Source organism: Protopterus annectens, chromosome 2.part0, assembly GCF_019279795.1.
Source record: "Protopterus annectens isolate FY-2018-M chromosome 2.part0, PAN1.0, whole genome shotgun sequence".
Classification (NCBI taxonomy): Eukaryota; Metazoa; Chordata; order Ceratodontiformes; family Protopteridae; genus Protopterus; species Protopterus annectens.
In genome coordinates this window covers 1,238,967,135-1,238,989,946 of record NC_056728.1, presented here as the reverse complement: position 1 = coordinate 1,238,989,946, position 22,812 = coordinate 1,238,967,135, and the positions used below count along the sequence as shown (strand labels likewise).

The window sequence follows — 22,812 nt, the reverse complement described above, 5'->3', positions numbered from 1 at the left end:
AGAAAATCAACTCAGCCAATACTTATGAAAATAAACCCAAACTATTCACTGAACATTCTGACAATAAAAGTAAAACTCAAATAATCTGGCCACATAATGAGATGATGGGATTTACTACAGGACAAACTAAAGCTGGGAAAAATAAAATGTAAAAGAAGTAGTCAGCAGAGGTTAAGAGAGATAGACAATACTGCATATGTAATGAATAAGAATTTGCAAAAATTTAAGAATTTGTTGACGGATAGGTCTGGTGTGCTAAAGTCTGTCAGACCAGAAACAGTCAGACTCTACAGAATGACTAAAGAACAAGATCAAAGGGCAGTGGAAGCTCCATGACAAAAGAAAGATCAAAGTCATGTATGCTTAGCTGGGTTAGAGCAAGAAATGTACACTCACACCTGTGTCTTACTGTCTGGCAGTGCGGAATATGCAAAAAAGGAGATCACTGGCACTAGCCAGCCAGCTTCTGGGAAGAGATATACTGTAGTTTCTGCACTGGCCGTGCATAGCCTTGTCTCCATTATCCAGCCCAAGGTAAAAGTCATTGCAGTAAAGGTTTAATACAATGTTTTGATGTAAAGCATTTATCCAAGATCATATCTAGACTTTGACACTGAGATACAAACTCCATATAGTATAAGCAGTCCAAATTATTTTTCTTACGGCTTTGTACTGTGAAAACGTAAGGAGAAATTAATTCAAGCTGCACTACAACCACTTTCTCAAACACCCTCTCTTATGAATGTAGATTTTAAATTGGTTAGAAAAATGAAAAAACTGACAGTCTGGAGAATAACTGGACTTGGTTATAGCTTTTAGCTGTATTTACATACTTTTCTTCTGCATAAACATATTCATTAAGTAAGAGTTTTTAGTGGTCTGAAGAACTATGTCTTACAAGAGTGCTAACTATAGATTTTATGCAATAAAGTTTTTATAGCATTAATCTATTGTATTATTTTAATTTGTTTTTAAATTGTGTCAACAAAGAAGTCAGCAAATTCATGCAAAAAAGTACTCAGATCTCTAGGTTGATAGCGATGTGATATGTCATTCTGGACTAAATAGGGGAGATGAGTGAGTCATTAGGACACTAAAGGGCTAAATGGCCATCTCAGTGGATGCAAATAGAAAAAATAATTGAAAAAGATTGGGGTAAGACTTGTTAGGTAGACACGTTTTTATAACTTATGTGGTTAGCCTACTTGTTTCATTCATCCAATGCACATTGTTTAGAATTCTCATTTAATGTACTAATAACCAGAAAAAAAAAAAGCACTGAAACAGAGAGCTGCCAGTCCACAGAGGTATAACCACTACAAACATTTTATTTCACCAAACCACATGTACAGAGTAAACACATGTTTAACATATAACACATAAGTATGTGTTTACTCTGTTGGTGTGGTTTGGTGAAATAAAACGTTTGTAGTGGTTATACCTCTTTGGATTGGCGGCTGTCTATTTCAGTGCTTTTTCTGGTTATTAGTACTATATTTTTGCAGTGAAAAGTCTCCACACTTTTCCGTTTTCTCATTTAATGTGATTATTTATCATATGGTATTTTATACTGTATGTCACAACTTAGCTTAACATGTGACAAGCAGTTCTTTTAACTGCTGCATGGCATACAAACCTACAGTGTCATCTGTGTATACAAATAGACACACATATGTGCACACACACAGACACCCACATACACACACACGCACACACACACACGCACACACACACACACACACACACACACACACACACACACACACGTGCACACACACACACTTTCTGTGTTTATCACAGAATCTGAAATGTGAAAAGTAAAAGTTTAATTATGGAATAGTAAAAGCCTGGAGAGTTAGACTTGGTAGCGTAATTTAATTTTTGTTATTTGACTTGGCTGCATGATCCTCAAATTGTGCTCTAACAGTAGCAAAGACAGCTAATATTGTTGCTTTGTAGTAACCCTCTTTTTCTTTTTTCTTTATGTTTTCAACAGGGTGCAGAAAGAGAAATTCATCATTGATCCAGCTGGAAACTTATACTACAACTGGTTATTTTGTATAACATTGCCTGTTATGTACAACTGGACCATGATTATTGCCAGGTAAAGTGAACATGAATATTTTTCTTTGCACATTCCTGCAACTGTATACAGTAGTCAAACTAGATGTAGTAAAAAACTGCATATTTGGTTTCGATGTGTGATATATAAAGAATATTCTCTGTTGAGGAAAACCATATTTCAGAAAGATGAATAAGTTAGAAAAGTTTTTGCTAAATGTGAAAATTTAGCTGGTTGCATGAAACAGCATCTGGTTGAGCTCAGCTGGCCTTTCTTGATTTCTTATCTATTTACAAAACTGTTACAGTTTATTCTTCTTCTTCAGAAATACATACCTTTAGCACAGGTATTCCCCTAATCTTTTGATTCCATAGTGCAGTTCCCATCACAACTCATAAAGCCACATCTCATTGCATCTCAACTACCAAGCCCATAAGGAGATACACTCCATGACCCAGTATTATGATCACAGAAGACAGCATTGTGAGACACACTGATGGCTCACTTACCAGGCTGGCAAAGGGGAAGGTTATAGTTAAATGCCTGTCAGGGACCAGGACCCACCAGATCACACAAGCACTCATCACTTACCCTTAAGTACCAGTAAGACTCCATCATAGTCCATGTGGGTGTGAATGACCTGAGATGTAACTCCTTGGACTGTATGAAGACAGACATGACTGAGGTCACAGAATACATGTCATCAGCAGGTATGAGCCTAGCATTGAGTAGCATTCTACCATCTCCAGGGATGATGCCACAATACCAGCAGGAAATTATTAACTTTAATTAGTGACTTAGCTGCTGGTGTCATCCCAAAGGGTTCCAATACATGTCAGCTTGGCAGGACATGGATGATGGGCCACACTGCTTTGCTAGGGATGGTCTCCACCTGTCACCTTTAGGCTCCCAGATATTGACCAAAACATTATTCCTATAGTGCCTTTTCTATGCATTTCCAAACAGACAAGCCTTCCAACTTAACAAAAGCTACTCAGGACAAGCTAAAGGTGTTACTAGCTCAATGCTAGGAATCTGAGCAAGAAACTGCACTGTGTGAAAGCTCTCCTCACCCTGGAGAATGCTTTCATCTGTGCAGTTACTGAAACATGGTTGAAAGCCATGAAAAGCACTCTGGTAGTGCATGGCTATAATACCTCTCATATGTTCTGATCACCCACGGAACATGAAAGAGCAAAGATGGAGGTGTATCTACTTACATAAACATAAGCACACCTCTAGGCTGGTCAAGCAATATGACAATATGCTGCTCCATGTCCAACTAACCATGGGAAAAATCCATTACCATATTCTTGCTAGCTACAAGTCCCCCATCATGAAGCAGGAAACCCATACATCGTACCTGATGTTGCTAAAATCATTAACCTTCCAGTCCAGTACCATACTCATGGGTGATTTTAACTACCCCTCCATTAACTGAGAGGCATAAATGACCACTAACATGCAGGCCCAAAGATTTCTTGACTTTGTAAATTCAAATACTTTGGAAATAGCTAGTCTGCATTCCCACTGAGAGAACAAATATCCTAGATCTGGTATTCACAAATATGGGAGAGTACTGCATCTCACAGTGTGATGTCCTCACTAGAAGGTCAGATCACAAAGTGATCTCCCTTGAAAAAAAGGTAAAACTAGTCCTCCCACCTAACACCATAAACTTTAAAAACTTCTCTAAGGTAAATTACCCCCTATTAAGGGGATGGTATAGCTGGTTTCCAGGTTCCCCCAAATCCTGAAAATAAAGAAACCTATGCAGAGGAGTGCATAAAAGCTCTGTATAACCAAACAACTGCAAAGAAATGGCAGTACCAGACAGAAATAAACACAGGTCAGACCTCAGAAACAAGGTACTGTGGTGGACCCCCGGTATTAGTAGGTTAAAAAACAAAAGAAAGAAAATCCAATTGAGAAGTAAGAGGAAATATGCAGAACAGAGTAAAAAGTCCCTCATTAGTCTAAACAAGAAAATTGGGGAACTAATCAAGTCTCTGAAAGTAGAATTTGAGGTAAAAATAACCTCCAAAGCTAAGAATAACCACAAGGCATTTTTCAGTTATGTCTACAGTCTTAAGGATAACACCCAACAATGTGCGGAATTAGTTATAGATGGCATCATCTATACTCTAGGAGATATAGCAAATCTGCTGGCTGACAACTTCACCTCAAATTTCATCTCCCCATCACACCCAGTCCTTTTCCAAGAAATACCCTCCACCACTCCACTGCCAATTATTACAAAAGAACAGGTTGCCTCTGAGCTCTCTAAAGCTAAAAACATTGATGGGTCCTGACAATATACCAGGTTGCCTCTTAAACAGATTAAATCAGAACTTATCAAGCCCATTACAATGCCTATTTACCCATAGCTTCTGGACTGTCTTTTCCCCAGAAGAATGGAGGAAAGCAACAGTCATCCCTCTGCATAAAGGGGGATCATCTACTGGCGCAGGAAATTACAGACCCGTAAGTTTGACTAGTCTTATATGTAAGGCCAGGGAAAGAATAATCATGGACATGATAAATAATGTCATAGAAAACCTCCAAAAACTGGACCTGACCCAATCTGGCTTTGTCAAGAGGAGGTCATGCCTACTAAAGCTGATGGATTTCTTTGAGAAATCACTAAGGCCACAGATGAGAGTAAAACAGTACATACTGCCTACTTCAACCTGGCCAAGGCATTTGACACAATTCCTCACTTAGGTATTATAAAAAACTCATAAAAATAGGCATAAATCCCTATGTCATCAGATGGATAGCCTATTTGATCATAGACAGGACATATATGGTTAAAGTGGGTAAATCCAGACCCAGTAAGAGGCCAGTTACCACTGGTGTGCCACAGAGCTCACTGCTGGGAGCATTCCTGTTCATAATATACTTCTCTGAAGTCAAGGCAAATTTGGAAGTCCTCTGGATGACAAATTTTGCTGATAATAGCAAGCTGGGGCCAGTCATTGAATCCCCCAGTAATGCAGACATGCATATGTATGAAGGCACGCTGCTGTGCTCTAAAATGGACATGGTTCTGTGTGTTAGCACAGGGGGGCATGTCCGTGCAGTGCACGGACACTAAATATGCCAGCTGCACTCAGAAAGTGCCATACAGCACTTCTGAACCATACTGGCATAATACTAGAGCTTAGCTCTAGTATTATGCCAGTATCTCAGTGCCCGCAGACACTGAAATGTAAAATAGAAGCATGCCAGTGTCCGTGGACACTGAAAGCAAAATGGCAGTAGGAAGCAATACAGGGGGTGTGTCACAGCCTCTGTGACACTCTCTGTATTGGTAAAGCACCATATGGCACTTCTGCAATCTACAGAAGTAGGTAATTTGTGCAAATGCACACATAATAGGGGGGGATAAATCCCTCAAGTGTACACATGCACAACCCGAGCCCCACAAAAGAAATAAAGGACATACTGAACATATCATGCATCAGCATGAAACATGCACAGAACCTGGAAAGCCCAATCATTGCAATGTCACAAACGAAGTCCCAAGTAGTTGCCACAACACCACAATGCACACCCTCATAACTTACAGAAAATAATAATAATAATATATCCCTGTTTATCATACCCTAAGGGATGTTTAAGTGTAGCTAAGTGGGTGCGTACATTACAGCTTAAACATCCCATAGGTGTTAAATGAAAATAGAGAAAAAAAGCTGTCCAAACCATGATAGTGTTGTGGTTAGAGTAACACCTTTACATCATGTGAAAGTAGTGTTAAACTTATTTTAGTAAATGTAAACTATGTAGCCATTAGTTTTTGCCAACCAGGATAGAGTAGCAGTTCCAAAAGTGAGATGTCAGTGTAGGAAAGATGTGAAACCCTCATATAAACACATGTGCCCCATACAGTATAGTCACATAGGAACATAATGTAATGAAAGCACATAGGGAGATGTCATGGAAGGTAAATGTAAAAGTATAAATGTGTAATATTTATGTTATATTACACAATGACTGGCCATTAATATACAAAAATGAGTATGCTAATTGGCCAGCACAGAGTGCCCGTTTTAAATCCGACAGTATGCAAATGGAAAAAGGTCTGGACGGCTGGACTATTTCCATTTGTATACCACCTGTTTGTATTTCCAGTCTGCAGAGATAGCAATGGGGAAATGAAGATCTCCGTTGTATTTACAAACATATCTCGCTATGTGTTACGAGTCGAAGAACTCATATAACATAGCAAGATATCATAAAAAATGCAATGGAGATCCTCCTGTCAGCAAAGAAAGGAAGATCTCCATTGCTGTTATAATATATCTCACTATGTTATATGAGTTATATGAGAAAAAACAAATGAGATCCCCCTATCTCAGATACCGGAAAACTGTGGAAGAGCAGCATGGAGATACAATGGCATTTTTAAGAAAGGTATGTATTGTTTTTCTTAAATAATGTCATTGTATAATAGCATTAACCCATGGCTGGGTGTGGGCAGTGCTGGACCCACCATTGGCATTGTATGGTTAGGAGGGCATTGCCCTCATGACCAAACCACACCAACTGTGGGTAAATCCAGTATTACCCACACCCAGCTGTGGGTTATTACTTAAATATAACATTATACGTATAGGTTCATAGGTTGGTACTAGGCTATCAGCCCTGGGGCCTATGCAAGCCTAGCCATAACAATTCCCTGGATATTTCTTCCCACAATATTTACTTCTCTGGACCCCTGTCTAGCAGGGTGACTGACATGATCCCCGGGGTGAATTTCCTATCTCCCATCCAATCATCAAGGTTCCATTTGAAGAGGGCCAATGAGGTGCTCTGCTTGACATGTATGGGCAGTCTATTCCAGAGTATGGGGAGTCTCTGGGTCAGGAACCTATCCCTCCAGCATGTTTTGTTCATTGTGATGACAAGGTTTAGATCCCTGGAGCATGTGGCTCTGAGGGATTGGGATTTCTTTAAGTGGAGTATGTCCAACAGCTCAGGGTTTCACATGGCCTTGTATGTTAAGCAGAGATCGCCTCTGAGTAGACGATATGCCACAGAGTATAGCTGGAGTTTTTTTAGACGGTTAGCATATGGCATCTGCTTTAGGCCTGTGATTCTTTTAGTGAGGTATTTCTGTGGCCTTTCCAGCTGTTGCAGATGTCTTGTGAGGTACATACCAAATGGGGCATTATACTCTATAATGGGTCTAATGAGGGATGAGTACAGTGGGACAATGACCTCCTTTTTCTGGATGAAAAGCTCTTAGTGATGAGGTGTGCCACATAGAAGGATTTGCTGACTGTTGTGGCGATGTGGTTATCGAAAGTGAGACCACTATCCACCTGTGTCCCTAAGCCTCTCATCACACTTTCGATGTTTAGTGTCCTGCCACCTATGTGGTAATTCATGGGTACATGTTTTTTTCCAAAGGGGATAACTGTACATTTCTTGGTATTACGATTGAGCCCATGGCTCTGGCACCAGGCATCTGTTTCTGTAAGGCCCTTTTGTAGAATATCCACATAATTTGGGGATTCAATAATGGCTCCCAGTTTGCAGTCATTTGCGAACTTTGTTAGCCAGAGTCCTTTAGTGTTGGCCTGTACTTCAGAGAAGTAGATGCCAAACAAGAGTGGTCCCAGGACTGAACCCTGAGGTACTCCACTTGTCACTTGTTTGGAGCTGAATTTGGAGTCAGTTACTTTTACAGTCTGGGTTCTGTCAGTAAGCCAGTTGGCAACCCATCTAGTGACGTAGGGATTTATGCCCAGCATAGTAAGTTTATCTATGATTCCAGAGTGGGGGATTGTGTCGAAGGCCTTGGCGAGGTCCAGACAGGATGTGTGGACCACCTTACCCTCGTCCACAGCTCTGGAGACTGATGTGAAGAAGTCAATCAGATTCAGGAGACAAGATCGACCCTTCACAAACATATGCAGAAATGTGCCTTAATCCATTTGTATCCATTAGACCTTGTTCTGCCCAGCAACAAAAGAGTCAGCATTGCCAAGACTCAAACACAGGACACTGCCCTCAACAATCACACTAACATACCACTATACCATCAGACCTGTGAGGCATTATAGTGCTTTAATGAACATATCCTGCATTCAGGTCATTTAACATTAATTAAAAAAAAACAGCAGCTCCAAGTGTTGAACCTATGACCCTGACCATTTTAATTAGAGAAAGGTACCAGTACACCAGCTGAGCTGCAAGAATTAAAGTTGCTTTTTCAAACATATCATGCAATAGAGGCATACAACATTATGGGACAAGTGTTGTGGAACCTCTTCTGCATTGTATATAGACATGTGCACACACACACACGCACACACACACACACACACATATATATATATATATATATATATGTGTGTGTGTGTGTGTGTGTGTCAGATGAAACATATATATGTAAACTTACAGTCAATATGTGTGTGTCAGATGAAACATATATATGTAAACTTACAGTCATAATATAGATATACATATATTGAATATAATGGAAGGAAAATAGTATATATATATATATATATATATATATATATATATATATATATATATATATATATACATATGTGTGTATATGACATGCAATTCAGTTATATCTCCGAACCATCCTTCCCAACCTGTTAGTGCAAGAAACTGTAAAAGCAAGGGGGGAATAGGCCACATATACAGACATAGTTAGAAAATCATTACAAATGAAGACACATGTGACAGCAACAGTGTGTGTTTCAGCAGACAATCACTGAAGGATATGATGATGGGAACTGAAATGTCATGTCATTTATTTACTGACATAAATCCTTGGATCATCACCGTGATTTACCAAACAAATAGAAATAAATTCTGGAACTGAACAAAAGTATGGTCCAAACATCTGGACATTCCGTGGAAAATCTGGCTGTGGAGAGGTATGCTCAGAACCCCTTAATGCAATGAATGTAGACCAAGCCCGACAAAGGTGGGGAACAAAGGCATGAAAATAGGGACATGTCCAAAATACGTCAGTAGATACGCTGAGACTGTTCTTGTAGTAACAGTGTATGTCCTAACATATGTCAACTGAAATACCACAATTCCAGGACTCAATTGCTTCTTATTAGTTTCTGACCTCAGTCCCCATATCATCCCATCGATGTGTCATGCATGCATAACAGTTATGGGGACCAGACCAAAGATATTGGCCACACAAGTGGACATCCTATGAATATGTGGACATAACACAACAGTAGGGAAACTACACTGAGCTACTGATCAATGCCCAGACTACAATCAGACTGACATAACACTGCCCAGGTCCAGCTCTGGGGCTGTACACATGCAGTAGCAAATATAACAGGCAATACAGGGATGTAATACTAGTGGAACACAGACACTGGTGTGAAAGTGCATACCCCCAAACGAGTGCACCACAGTGACAGCAACATACCAGTAAGCAAACTGAACATGGCAGTATAATACTGTGAGAGCAACCACATACCGTTTGCTACTCACACATTACCCCTACATATACTGCCCCAATTCACAGTGTACTGGGAATCCAGAGGTGTTACATGACATTTCACAGTCAGCCCCTACAAGCATATGGACCTGATAGACCACTAGCAGCTGTAGCAGCATGCAGAGTCAGATAGGTAAAGTATGTATGGCACTCACAGCTGCTATTCTCCCTACCCAGCCTAAAAAACATAAACACACAACACTGTTGCACAACCTTGGTAGTCTGTTCACAATGGCCATATAGACATACTGTCATATGTGTAGATTTCCACAGAATTAACAGGGTGTGGACACATAACCCTGGCCACCGCTGGAGTCTGCCAGGTCATTGTCATGCTAACTGGTGTGCATTTGGTACTTAATGATATACCATACCTCTGCACCTTATATTGCAGGACATCTGGACAATGCATGGCATACATATGGGACAGGGGGCTGGAAAGAGGGGCATATCACACATAATGGTGCAACAAATTGAGACAGTAGCTGCTGTTTGTTGTAACATCACATCCCTGAAGGAAATGACGTGTGGAACACCAATGGATGACAACACGTACTGACTACAATCCTCACATTATCCTACCAACCCCACAAAAACAGATGTTGGTCGTGGAACAGACCAAGCATAATAGGCAAACATCTGGCCAGTCTGTGGACAACATGCCAGTTGAGAGCGATGTCAGAGGCATATCACTGTCAGATGTCATCACCCAGTAAATGCATGTCCAGACAAACCCTGTCAATGTAGCAACCCCCTATGTGTATAACAATGCTAATGACATACAAGCTGTACCAAACTCTGGACCTTTGTCCCCCATGTTGCTGGACTGTCTCCACATGTCCTGTCCTGCGAGGCATTTCCACCTAGTGTCTGTGAAACTGTAGCCCCCACACCTCTGTAATGCCCCTTCACAGGCCAGGTAAATGGGCAAGGCCCACATGAATGGCATCCCATATGGTGGAATTAGCAGCTCTGTCCAGGCCCACAACACAATACTATGTGGGCATCTACATAGCTGCATGACCTCAGCAATACCCAACAGGATAAAATCAACCCCTCAAGGTAGGCTGAATGATTGTGGTGAACAGCAGCAATACATAAACCACAGACTCTGTCCTTAGATTGGCTGTACAGGCCAAATCAGGAGCATGCACCAACCTGCCATCAAGTCAGCCTTTGTCTGATCAAGCATATAAGGCCATAGGTGGAGAACTGTAAGGCTAACTATGAGTACAAATTGGACACATCCACCAAGGCCAATCACAAAACCATCTTCACATATGTCTGCAATCTCTGAGGCCACATACCAGCCCGCCCTGTAATGGTGGCCAATCAGGCCACATATGCACACAACATAGCTATAGGCAACCCACTGCAGATAGGTTTAGGACAAACATCACCCCTTGTCTCAGCAATACTATAGCTGGATATGCACAGCACCCACACCCCTCCCATCATCACCAGTGAGCAGGTACATATTGCCTACTGAAAGGCAACAAATGTGTATCCATGGCACCTGATAACATCCCTGTCTGCATCCTGCATGAACTCAGGCATGTGTACCCATCAACATTACACACCGTAATCACAACAAGGATTGGAACCATCCACACCACATCCACATGGAAGATGGCCAATGTCATCCCTCGACACAGACATGAATGAGAAGTACAGGAGTGGGAAATTAAGTAGGCCTCATTGGGGGAATATGACACCTCAGGGCCAGCAGTGCAATGCAAGCAGATACAGTGCTGATACTTTACAGGGTTATGGTATGGTCATAAGTGGTAGCTACTTGTATTCAATGTAGATGTGCAGGTTCTGTACATATGGTTGACAAATGTATGTGGTCCTGTGATGTGTCTCTCTTGTAATGTTTCCCAGGTGCAATGTCGCATCAGCAAAGGTCAACATTCTCAGCGGCTCAGACAAATATAATCATAGAAGCCATACTACACAACCATGCCATAATGTTTGGCTGGAGCCAGCAACATCTGCAGGAGAGGACTGGTCTGTAGGACAACCTTGCCCACAGGGTAAATGCTGTTCGCCTGCATGCATGTATATATGAGCAAGTCTGGCATCGTGAAAGTGACCTCATACGCCATGCCCGGCAAAGGGCTGCTGCAGTGGCCAGGGACCGCACAGCCACAAGCATGGGCTGGCCTTGCAGTCCCACTGGCACCCACCGGGGAGCTCCGCTGTTACCTTGGGGCACCCATCCCAGTACAACATCAGAGTACAGACCCCTCACATACTGGAGGTGGTTGGCACCCAGACAACGGACGAGAAGTGTGCAGGTAAGGCCCCAGTGTAGATTACTAGACTAGTGTAGACATACTTGTAATTGTAGAGTATCTATGTACATGTGTCAGGTCAGTTTGCAGTTGTGGATGGGGTTTTCTAATGCACAGATGTGCACATCTATGGTGAAGGACAGCAAATTGTGTAGTACTGGGGGTTGTACTGTACATGTGCACACATGCTGCATCCATCTGGTACCAATGCCACTTGTGGGTCTGCTGACCATACTACCCTCACACAACTACCTAGGTCTCTCCTATCTGCATGTGGGATGGCCAGCCTGCAGCTGGTGAGTATGCAATTTGCCAATACCCCAGGCATGTGAAGGCCATGCAGTATACCATGCACACAACTGTCACTCATAGCCATATTTCTTTATGTTCATGTTCACCTGTGTTGGGGTCAACTGCATTGCATCACAGTGGTCACCACAGGGGCCTATCTGATGAGAATGTATCATCCCTGTAGCATAACACATGGCCTGTCAGTGCAAGACTTCTGGACAAAGAGCAACACAATGGTTGGACAAACGACCTAAGGTAGGGACATGTGTGAAACATTACTGTCATATAGTGGCTATAAACTGTGTACACACTCCAATTAAGATGCCAGGTGTTTGTGATGTCTACACAAATTGAGACCACAATATGTCAGTACTCATTTTTTTAAAACTGTAATGTGACCAATGACATGAACAAATCCCTGTACAAAAAAATAATCTGTTGGACACTAAATATGGAGTATACAAACCCCACAATATGCTGGATGCATATGTGTGCACACCCTTCAAATAATATGTCATTGCAGCAGCTTGTGATTTACTGACAGCATACAGTCTGCTTGGATACACACCAGCCATCAAGTAAAGGCACTCTGACTAACACCAAATAACAGTCTGCTGTCCAAGTGGGATAACCATGACATATGCTCAGTTGCCTGCAACAGCAACAGCCATGGCTTGCAGACAGCATACAAAGCCACAAAGGGATCTCATAGTTGAAAGCTATCAGTCAACAGTAGGGTACAACAACATTACCACAGCAGTGCATATGCCATGGAACACAGTGGAGCGCAGGCAAGGTCTCACACAGGCAGATGGACAGGGGTGCTTGCAGGAGGAATGCTGCTCATCAGGCCACGGTTGCAAGTGCCACAGAAGGAGTCATCAGACACATGTTCCAGGCTGTCATGGCTGCACAGGCACATAGTGAATGCCACAACACACAAATACTCAGGGTGGTGGATGCAGCTCTCCCTGATGTACGTGGTGGCATACATGACCTTTTTGGGTCTACACATCAAAATACTGAGGTGTGGATCCAACCACAAACTAATTACCTTGGGAATCCACATCCCTCCCACCCTCCCCTGCAAAGGTAGCCACCATGACAAACACCTCTAAAGCTAACCTTGGGCTCCTTAAAACAGAGGTGGCTAAGTTCACGGCACCCATGCAAATGGAGAATAATTCCATGACCACAAGATCATACACCAATGCACTGTATGAACACATACACGTATGCATGGATCTCACCATGACCACTAGAACCAAGACGTTGTCCTCCAAAACAGGAAGCCAATGTGGTGGTCCCCTGCCATACAGAAACTCGACAACAGAACAAATAAACTGATTCAGAAAAAGGTGAAGTCCCAAGACTGGAACAACTCCCTTATCGGCCTCAACAAAAGGTTGAGATCACTCATCAAATCTTCTCAAGCTAGCTATGAAAACAGAATTGCAGTGGATAGGAAAGACAATCACAAGGCCTTCAATAGCTATGTGGATAATCTCCATGCCAATAGCCAGATGTGCACTGAGCTACTGCACAATAGTACCTCTTATACTGAGCCAAAGGATATTGCCAATATACTGTCCGACAGATTCAGTGACAACCTGACCCCTCTCACCCCCTCCAAAGGACCGATTACAATACCAGTAGTTTGCCAGACACCCAATATTACTGCTGCACAGGTTAAAATAGCACTGTCCAAGGCCAGGAATATGTCTTCTATGGGACATGAAAATATCCCTGGCTGTGTTGTACATGAACTACAGAGTGACCTGGCACCACACCTGTGTGCCCTGTTCAGTCACAGCTTCACCTCAGGCTTTGTCCCTACCAAATGGCACATCCTGGCAGATAAGTTCAGTGCTAACATTACCCTACTCTCACCCACTAAAAGGCCCATCTCAATGCTGGACAAATGTAAAGCCCCTGTAATCATGGCTGCACAGGTTAAGACTACACTTTCCAAAGCCAAGAATACAGCATCCATGGGAATGGACAACATCTCAGGCTGTGTTCAGCACAAACTACAGAACGAACTGGCACCCCACCTAAGTACCTTGTTCAGTCATAGCCTCACTTCAGGCTTTGTGCCTACTGAATGGCACAAAGCGATGGTTATTCCACTCGACAAGGGGGGAGCCACCACAGATGCTGGGCACCACTGCCCCATCAATCTGAGAAGCCTGATCTGCAAGGCCATGGAGTGTATCATCATGGAACTTATAAACAATGACATAGGTAACCTCCAAACTGTGGACCCCACCCAGTTTGGGTTTGTGAAAGGTACATCATGTTACCTATACCTGATTAACTTCTTTGAAGCAGTCACCAGAGCCAAGAACAAGGCCAAGGTGGTTCACACAGCCTAGCTAGACCTTGCCAAGGCCTTCAACAGCATCCCCCACTCTGAAATTACAGATAAGCTCACTAAACTAGGCATAAATTCCTATGTCACTAGATGGTTTGGCAACTAGCTTACAGACAGTACCCACACTGTGAAAGTAGCAGACTCCAAATCTGACTCCAGACTAGTGACAAGTGGAGTACAACAGGGTTCAGTCCTTGGTCCTCTTCTGTTTGGCATCTACTTCTCTGAAGTTCAGGCTAACACAGATGGTCTAGGGCTAATTAAGTTCACAGACGACTGCAAACTGGGAGCCATTATTGAATCCCGTAAAGATGTGGACAGTCTACAAAAGGGCCTAACTGAGATAGATGTCTGGTGTCAAAGCCATGGCCTCAAACTCAATGCCAAATAATGCATTGTCATCCACTTTGGGTAAAACTCTGTGCCCATGAACTACCACATAGGTGCTAGTACACTTAACAATGAAAGTGTGATAAGAGACCTAGGTACACAGGTGGATAGCAGTCTCTCCTTTGATAACCATATTGCCACAGTACTCAGGAAATCCTTCTATGTGGTACATCACATCACAACAGGTGACTCATCCAGAAAAAATGAGATCATTGCTCCTCTCTATTCATCCCTCATTAGACCTATTATACAGCACAATGGCCTGTTGGCATGTACCTCACAAGACATCTACAACAACTGGAAAGTCCACAGAACTACCTCACAAAGAGGATCACTGGCCTCAAACAGATGCCTTACACAAACTGTATCAAAATACACCAGCTTTAATACATTGCATATCACCTACTCAGAGCCGATCTCTACCTAACATACAAAGCCGTGTCAAACCTAGAGCTGTTCGACATGCTACATGTAATGTAAAGAAATCCCAGTCCCTCTAAAACACATTCTCCAGGAGCTAAACCTTGTCACCACAATAGACAGAACATGCTGGAGGGATAGATTACTGTCCACAACACTTCCCATACTCTGGAACAAACTACCCATTTATGCGAAACAGAGCTCTTCATTAGCCCTCTTTAAGCTAAATATCGACATTTGGATGGTAAATAGGAAATCCACCCCGTGATTCACTTCTGTATGTCTGCTTGCGAGGGGCACAGGAAATTATTTGTCTTGGGTGGCGAAAGCCAGGGAATCTTGTTGGCTAGGCTTATATAGGCCCTAGGGCCAATAGCCTATTATCTACCTATGAATCTATGCACATATATATATATATATATATATATGTATATATATATATATATATATATATATATATATATATATATATGCAGTCATATAACATGCAGCGCAGAAATACCTCAGAATCATACATATCAACCTCTTAGTGCAAGACTAATGAATAAAGGCTATACACAGGGTGGGAAATGGGCCACATATGCGAACATAATCAGAATATTGCTGTCATAACTGAACAGTTGTATAGCAACGGGGCCTGTATCAGCAGAACTGTCTAAATGATATGAGGATGGGAATTGACATGCATGTCAGTCTTCACTGACATCAATCCTTGCATCATAACAGTGTTACCCAGAGACATGCAAATAAACTGTGGAACAGAAACAATGTATGGGTCAAACACCTGGACAGTCTTCAAACAGCCTGGTAGTGGAGAGGTATGCTCACAGTCCTTTAGTGCAATGAATCTGGAACAAGCCAGACAAAGTGGGGGGGACAAAGGCATGACAATAGAGACATATCCAAATGATGTGAGTAGATCAGCTGAGATCAGCTGAGAAGGTTGTTGTAGTAACATGGTTCCTGCTAACATATATTGACAGAAATATCACCTTATTGCATTTTATAGTTAATGTCTGCAAGCCAAAATAAAGAACCACCTTAACAGATACAAGCATACATAATCTGAGGGTTGTGCTACTGTGCTGTGGAGATTCTATACATAACTATTGAAGGCCTTGTGGTTGTCTTCCCTATCTGTTGCAATCATGTTTTCATAGCTACCTTTACAGGATTTGATGAGAGATCTCAGCCTTTGGTTGAGGCTGATAAGGGTGTATTTTCAGTCTTGGGACTTCACCTTATTCCACATCAATTTCCTCCTTCTGATGTAGAGTTTGTTTATGGCAGGGGACCACCAGATTGGCTTCCTTTTTTATGAGGAGAGCATCTTGTTTGTATTGCATATGGAGAGGTCTATGCATTTGTGTATGTGTTCATACAGTGCATTGGTGTAAGATTCTGCGGTTATGCAACTAGTCTCCATCTGCATGGGTGCCATGCAGTTAGCCACCTCTGTCTGTAGGTACCCAAAGTTAGCTTTGGAGAAGATTTCATGGTGGTTACCTTTGTGGGGTGGTGGGAGGGATGTGGATTTCCACGGTTATTAGTCTCTGTTAGTATCTAACCAGGGAGGAGTTGACTTGGTGTAGAGCAATGTTCACCCATGTTACTAATGACCAGGTCAAGGATGTTGCTACCTCTAGTGGGAGTAAGAATGAGCATGTTCAGGACATTGGAATTAATGAATTCCAGAAAGCATTGGCCAAGTGCATTGGTACATGAGTAGTTTTTCCAGTTAATAGTGGGTAGTTGATGTTGGCCAGTGTGAGAGTGTTGAGTTGGAACCTAATATTCCCCAGGGTGCTTAGGAATGGGGAGTGTGAGTCTTGGGCTATGTTTGTGGACCTACAGCAGGCTATGACCTGTATTGCTGTCTTACCCAATGTTAGCTGCACCTGAAGTATCTCAGATGCATTATGTCCGTACATGTGCGCATCTGTTATGAATATTGAAACACCACCACCTTTGCAGCTTCAGTCCAAGTTCTGGACCAAACAGGTGTGGACTGAGTGATAGCCTGATAGTGTAGGTGTGCTTCCTGCTGCCTTAAACCAGTTCCCTGTTACAGCACAAATGTCGATGTTCTCCAGTTTAAGGATTGCTTTGAGCGAGTGCATTTTGAAATGTAGACCTCTAGTGTTGAGCAGCATGATCCCCAGATTACATTTGTTTGTAACTATTACAGTGGTAATGTGGTCTTTGGAACAGTGCCTAAAAAAGCCACTATAGGGGTAGTAAGAGCCTTGGCCAGTATCTGGAAACCCAGAGGTGACAGATGCAGGCCATCTGTGGCAAAGGATCATGGTCAGTCAAACATGTCATCCCAGGCACACAGATAGTGGATCCCCTTAAATGATGGCAGAAATGTAGCTTATTGTTGAAATCAATCATTTTTCAACTTCTACTGTGGCATAAATTTGGGTGATGGTAGGGTGCTATTCAGGACTAGGGTCATACCTGTCTGGGATACATAATTGGAGAGCTCTTCCATGTCTGTTTCCATATAGTCCAGGGAGGTATGTCTCAGGTCATTCACAACCACATGTACAATGACAGAGTCATATGTGTACCTGTTGTTGAGGGACCTCAGTGTGTGTGTTATGTGGCAGATCCTGGTGCCTGACAGGCAGCTGACTGTCACTTTCTCCTTTTTCAACCTGGTGAGTGGGACATCACTGTTTCTCATTATCAAGTCAGCTATGCCTAGTGTTTTGGCCATGCTGTTTTGCCTTAGACACTTTGGTTGACTGGCACACTGTTTAAGAGACATATGTGTCTTGTGATTAGTGTTGTTATGTGATGGTGGTGTGCATGTCTGCCTTGAAGGTCTCTGCTATTTGTGCAGCTTTTTATTGAGGGCCTCTACAAAGTGGTTGTGTGGTTTCTGTTTTTATATGAAGGCAGTGCTGGTGTGCGTTCTGGAGGGCTATGTGTTCCATGTAGGGTGGTGCAAGTGTTGACCATCTCCTCCTGACCAACTATTCTAGTCTTGTTTGGAGAGGGTGTGACTTCCAATTTTGATATATAACTGCATCTATTACAAGTCTGAGTGTAGAGAGGTAAGAGGTGAGGGTTGTCAGTGTACATGAGGTAGTTGCTACATTGCCTCTGGATGGCCAAGCTTAGCAGGTTAATAGGTGAAAGCACAGGGAACTGACCTGTAGACATGCCTGGAAGGGGTGGCCATTAATAATAATTACAGGAGCTGTTTCCTCATAGAATGCTTAGTGCTGTTAGCACTTTTGTGTGCTAAAATACTTGCTACAAGACGTCTGGTAAAGTGCTAAAATAATAAGCTATTGAAAGTGCAGGAGAGGAGAGAACTAGCATATCTTAGTGACAAATTGAAGAGCAGACTTGGGCAACACTCAGAAACTAGCATACAGTCCTGGATACAGCATCTGGACTAGACTAGTTACAGGAAAAGTAACTAATTAGTGCTATTTTAATAGTCAAATGTCTGGTATATTACATTTGACTCCATGGTAGTGTAGCTGATGTACAGTGGATGTGTGAGTGCAAATCACATGTGCAACCACCCATGTATACATGTGTCCCATACAGTAGACTCCCACCCCTTGCTACTGTAATGACAGTACATATAGGCATGTTATGTAAAGGAAATAGTATACACCTGGCCTGCAACAAAATGTACAGCCCTTGCAGGTCTTGAACCCTACCTGTACACAATAGTCAAAGCACATAACCACTAAGCCATCTGAGCTGCACTAGTTTATGATGTTTTCAACCATAGCATACAGTGCAGTTAGTTTATCATAGGGAAGAAAGACTGTGGAATCAGTAATGATTTAGTTGTCAGTAACTTGCAACACTGTCAGAGCCAAGAGCACCTTAATACAATTCTGGACCACTCCAGATGAAGTTGGGGGACCAGTCTATGGACATACAAACACATTGGTAACAGCCTCCGATTACACTCCTCAGTTAACCCCCTAGGAGATACAGTATCAAATGATACAATGTAAATTGATTCTTTACATAACAATGGTTCTGTTATAAGTGTTTGATCAAATTGGGAAACAGACCTTTTCCAGAAAAGTACATTGTAACCCACTACAGTCCCCATGGTGAAATGTATTAAAAGTAACAGCTATAGAATGTTTGTCCATGTAATAACTAATATGTCTCACATGTTCTAACAGACTGATTCTAAAGCATGTCCTAGTATTCCACAGACCCACCTCTTGACTGTACAGGGTTCTACATGCTGTCCAGCCTTTGCACTCATATGTTTGGCACTTACCTCACTTAATGTGTGTTATTCCACAACATCACTGGGATGATAGCAGGAATGTCAGCACTTAATACTGATAGACCATACCTATCAACCTTCTACTGCATGACAACTGGATGTAGCCTGTCATATAAGTGGAGGACAGAGGTCCAAACACAGGGCCATATTTGAATATTGCTGTTATACACTGAGAAATTTGCTGGTGTTACAGGGTTGTTTGCAACATCTCTATTCTGATGGATATGAAGTCAGAAACACAAATGGATGTTGCCATTTATTGGCAGCAATGACCAGAGTATGCCACTGATTTGCCAAGGACAACACCCATCTGGGTAACACACCAAACATAACAGGCAAACCTCTGGCCATTATGTGGATAGGCCTACAGTCCAGCCCATAAAACTAGCAGTATTTACACCATATAATAGCAATGCTCACATTCGGTCCCTAAGTCTGTAACCTTCTCCACCATTTAGTTGGCCTGTCTCCGCAAGTTTTGTAAGAGTTATTCTCACCTGCTGTGTATAACACTCAGTAGCCATACACCTCCAGGATGTGTTCCTCACAGCCAAGGCACAGGGACAATGCCCACATTAAGTACTCAATTATAGGAGTGCATTGCCATGACATTGGCTATTGGAAGAACTACCCAGCTGCTCTGGAAGCATTTAGCAAGTGGGGAACACCAATTGGTGCACTGGCCATCACCTGGTCAAGAGCATTACCTACAAAGGGCATGTACACACCTATTCCAAATATCTGTCTACCAGTACTCCATGTTGAGAAACAAAAAGACGTGGAACAATCTTCTGATACAACCCAGTGTAGTATGAAATAATAAAAAGTAAAAGGTATGTGAAACAAGTCAGCATATAAGTGAATGTAGTATGTGTTTTCTAATAATAGGAAATAGGATTTTGAAAGATTTATGTCTGAACAAGACTTGCTGTAGTGATGTCCTGCTAAATAGCACCTATGGCCATAGCATCTGCCTCTCTCTGCTGTGACATAGAACACAGCTCAGGACCCTAAGTCACCCCAGGAAAGGACAGCTCACATATGAAAAACACTGGAGTGTCTGTCAAACACTACTGACTGTGCCACAATAGGCCAGCTACAGGCTTATTGTACATATCCATATGCTACTTGTGAATATGAGTATGATACATGTTTGTCATGAAAATCTAAGAGAACTATATAGTATGTACACCCCTTCCACAGCCAGAGAACAGGCAAGATTCCACACATGTGGATGGACAGGGTTGCTTATAGGTGGACTGCTGCCCATAATGGCCTTGTCACAAGTGCCACAGCAGATGTCACCAGACACATGTTTTGGAGTGCCGTGGAGACACAGGCACGTGTCATATCTAACACTGGATATATTCTCAGGGTCACAAATGCAACTCTTCATGCTATGTCTGATAACATCCTTGATCTTGGAGATGCCCACCATTATTATGTTGAGGTCATAGATAAACGTTTGGGTGAGATGGTGGCAATTGTCGACTGTGGGATATCTGTGCCTAAGCATGAGTGGAAGTTAGGCATCAGCCACATGGATGTAGGACAGCACATGTGCTGGAAGTACAATGGTGTAAAACTGTAAACCATGGCCACATTTGTCACTCAAACACACACAGTCAGAATGCTGATCTCACACACAAACATACACACTTGGCATGACTGAGATTAGAATCACTACCTACCTAGGTCTTGCTATTAAAGTGCTCAGCATTTATTACACATGCCATGGAGAAAGTTGGGTGAAGTGTGCTCCACAGGTCCTCTAAGGTGAACAACATCCACTGGCTTTGCACAGTATGGCAATCGGATATGTCCTGGGTGAGAATGGCCAGGAAATGCTATCAGCTAAAGAAATATACACGATGACCAACACAGATACAGCCATACACACATTTGCCACACCTGTGGTTAGCAGCCCTGCCTATCGTGTCATTCAGTCCATACTGTTACAGAGTTTTGGAACACAGCACATGCCTTATTGGGCTGAAGAGTGTCATGAGTTACCTGTATGGTCGATGGTGACAGCGGTCCTCATACAGTGGACCTTGGGACATGTACTGGGGGTACTATGGTGTAAAAATATTACATCCAGCACCCACCCACATTGGATATAGTACTCACTCATACCCATGATAATGCTATGACAAACCCACAATCACACATTTACCAGGAATGAGATTCGAACCTTTGCCTGCCTATATAATTATTGCTATTACACTGATATAGATTTATTGAACATGCCACAGAGCTAGTACGGTGAAGATTGTTTCGTAGCACTCCTAAGGTGAGCAACATCACCATCCCTTGTACTTTATGGCAATGTGCAGTGTATTTGGAGAATGGGACCTCAGAATGCTGTCTCCTACAAATATACACACTCACACACACTTGCAAACACACACACACACACACACACACACACACACACACACACACACACACACACACACACACACACACACACAAACACAAACACACACACACACACACACACACACACACACACACACACACACACACACACACACACACACACACTTGCAAACACACACACACACACACACACACACACACACACACACACACACACACACACACACACACACACACACAAACACACACATTTGCCAGGACTCGGAGGGTAAACCACACCTGTCTACTCATTAGCAGAACAGTGTTATGCTGGTACTGCAAGCTCAAAGTATCCGATAGGGTGAAGGGTGTCACAAGGTACCTTTACAGTGTAGTACAACAGTAGCCCTTTCTAATTATAACAATGGGGGTGTAGTGGGTGAGAAGGTCCTAAAAGTATTTTCACTACAAGTTTACAAACTCCCAAACACTGTTATACTCAGTAATGCACACAGACACATTTGTCAGTACTGAGGTACATTGCTGCAGGTGTCCCTGGGTGTGTACCAGGCTAATGTCCATGAAGATATGAGAAGAGTAGGGCATGTGAGTACACTGGTATCATGGCACCTGACATTTGTCAGCATGCCATCTATCAACTACTGCCACTTGAGCGACCCCAGGGTGACACATACTCACCACCCACTCATCTGAATTTCTCTTGAAGAGGGACAGTGAGGTGCTTTGATTGACATGTATGCAACATATATCACATAACATGGCCAGTGTCTGGGTTATGGACCTGTCCCCAAGCATGTTCTGTTGAATGTGGTAATGCGGTTGAGGTAT

General features: G+C 42.5%; 1 protein-coding gene across 1 annotated transcript in view; it reads left to right on the top strand.

Annotated features, from left to right (window-relative positions):
* The first annotated feature begins 294 nt into the window (after positions 1 to 294).
* The window catches only part of CNGA1 (cyclic nucleotide gated channel subunit alpha 1), a 216,669-nt gene continuing 194,151 nt past the window's right edge, over positions 295 to 22,812 (top strand). The window contains 2 exon segments of the mRNA XM_044060392.1: positions 295 to 357; positions 2,004 to 2,104. Of these exon segments, the coding sequence (XP_043916327.1) occupies positions 295 to 357; positions 2,004 to 2,104 (164 nt within the window).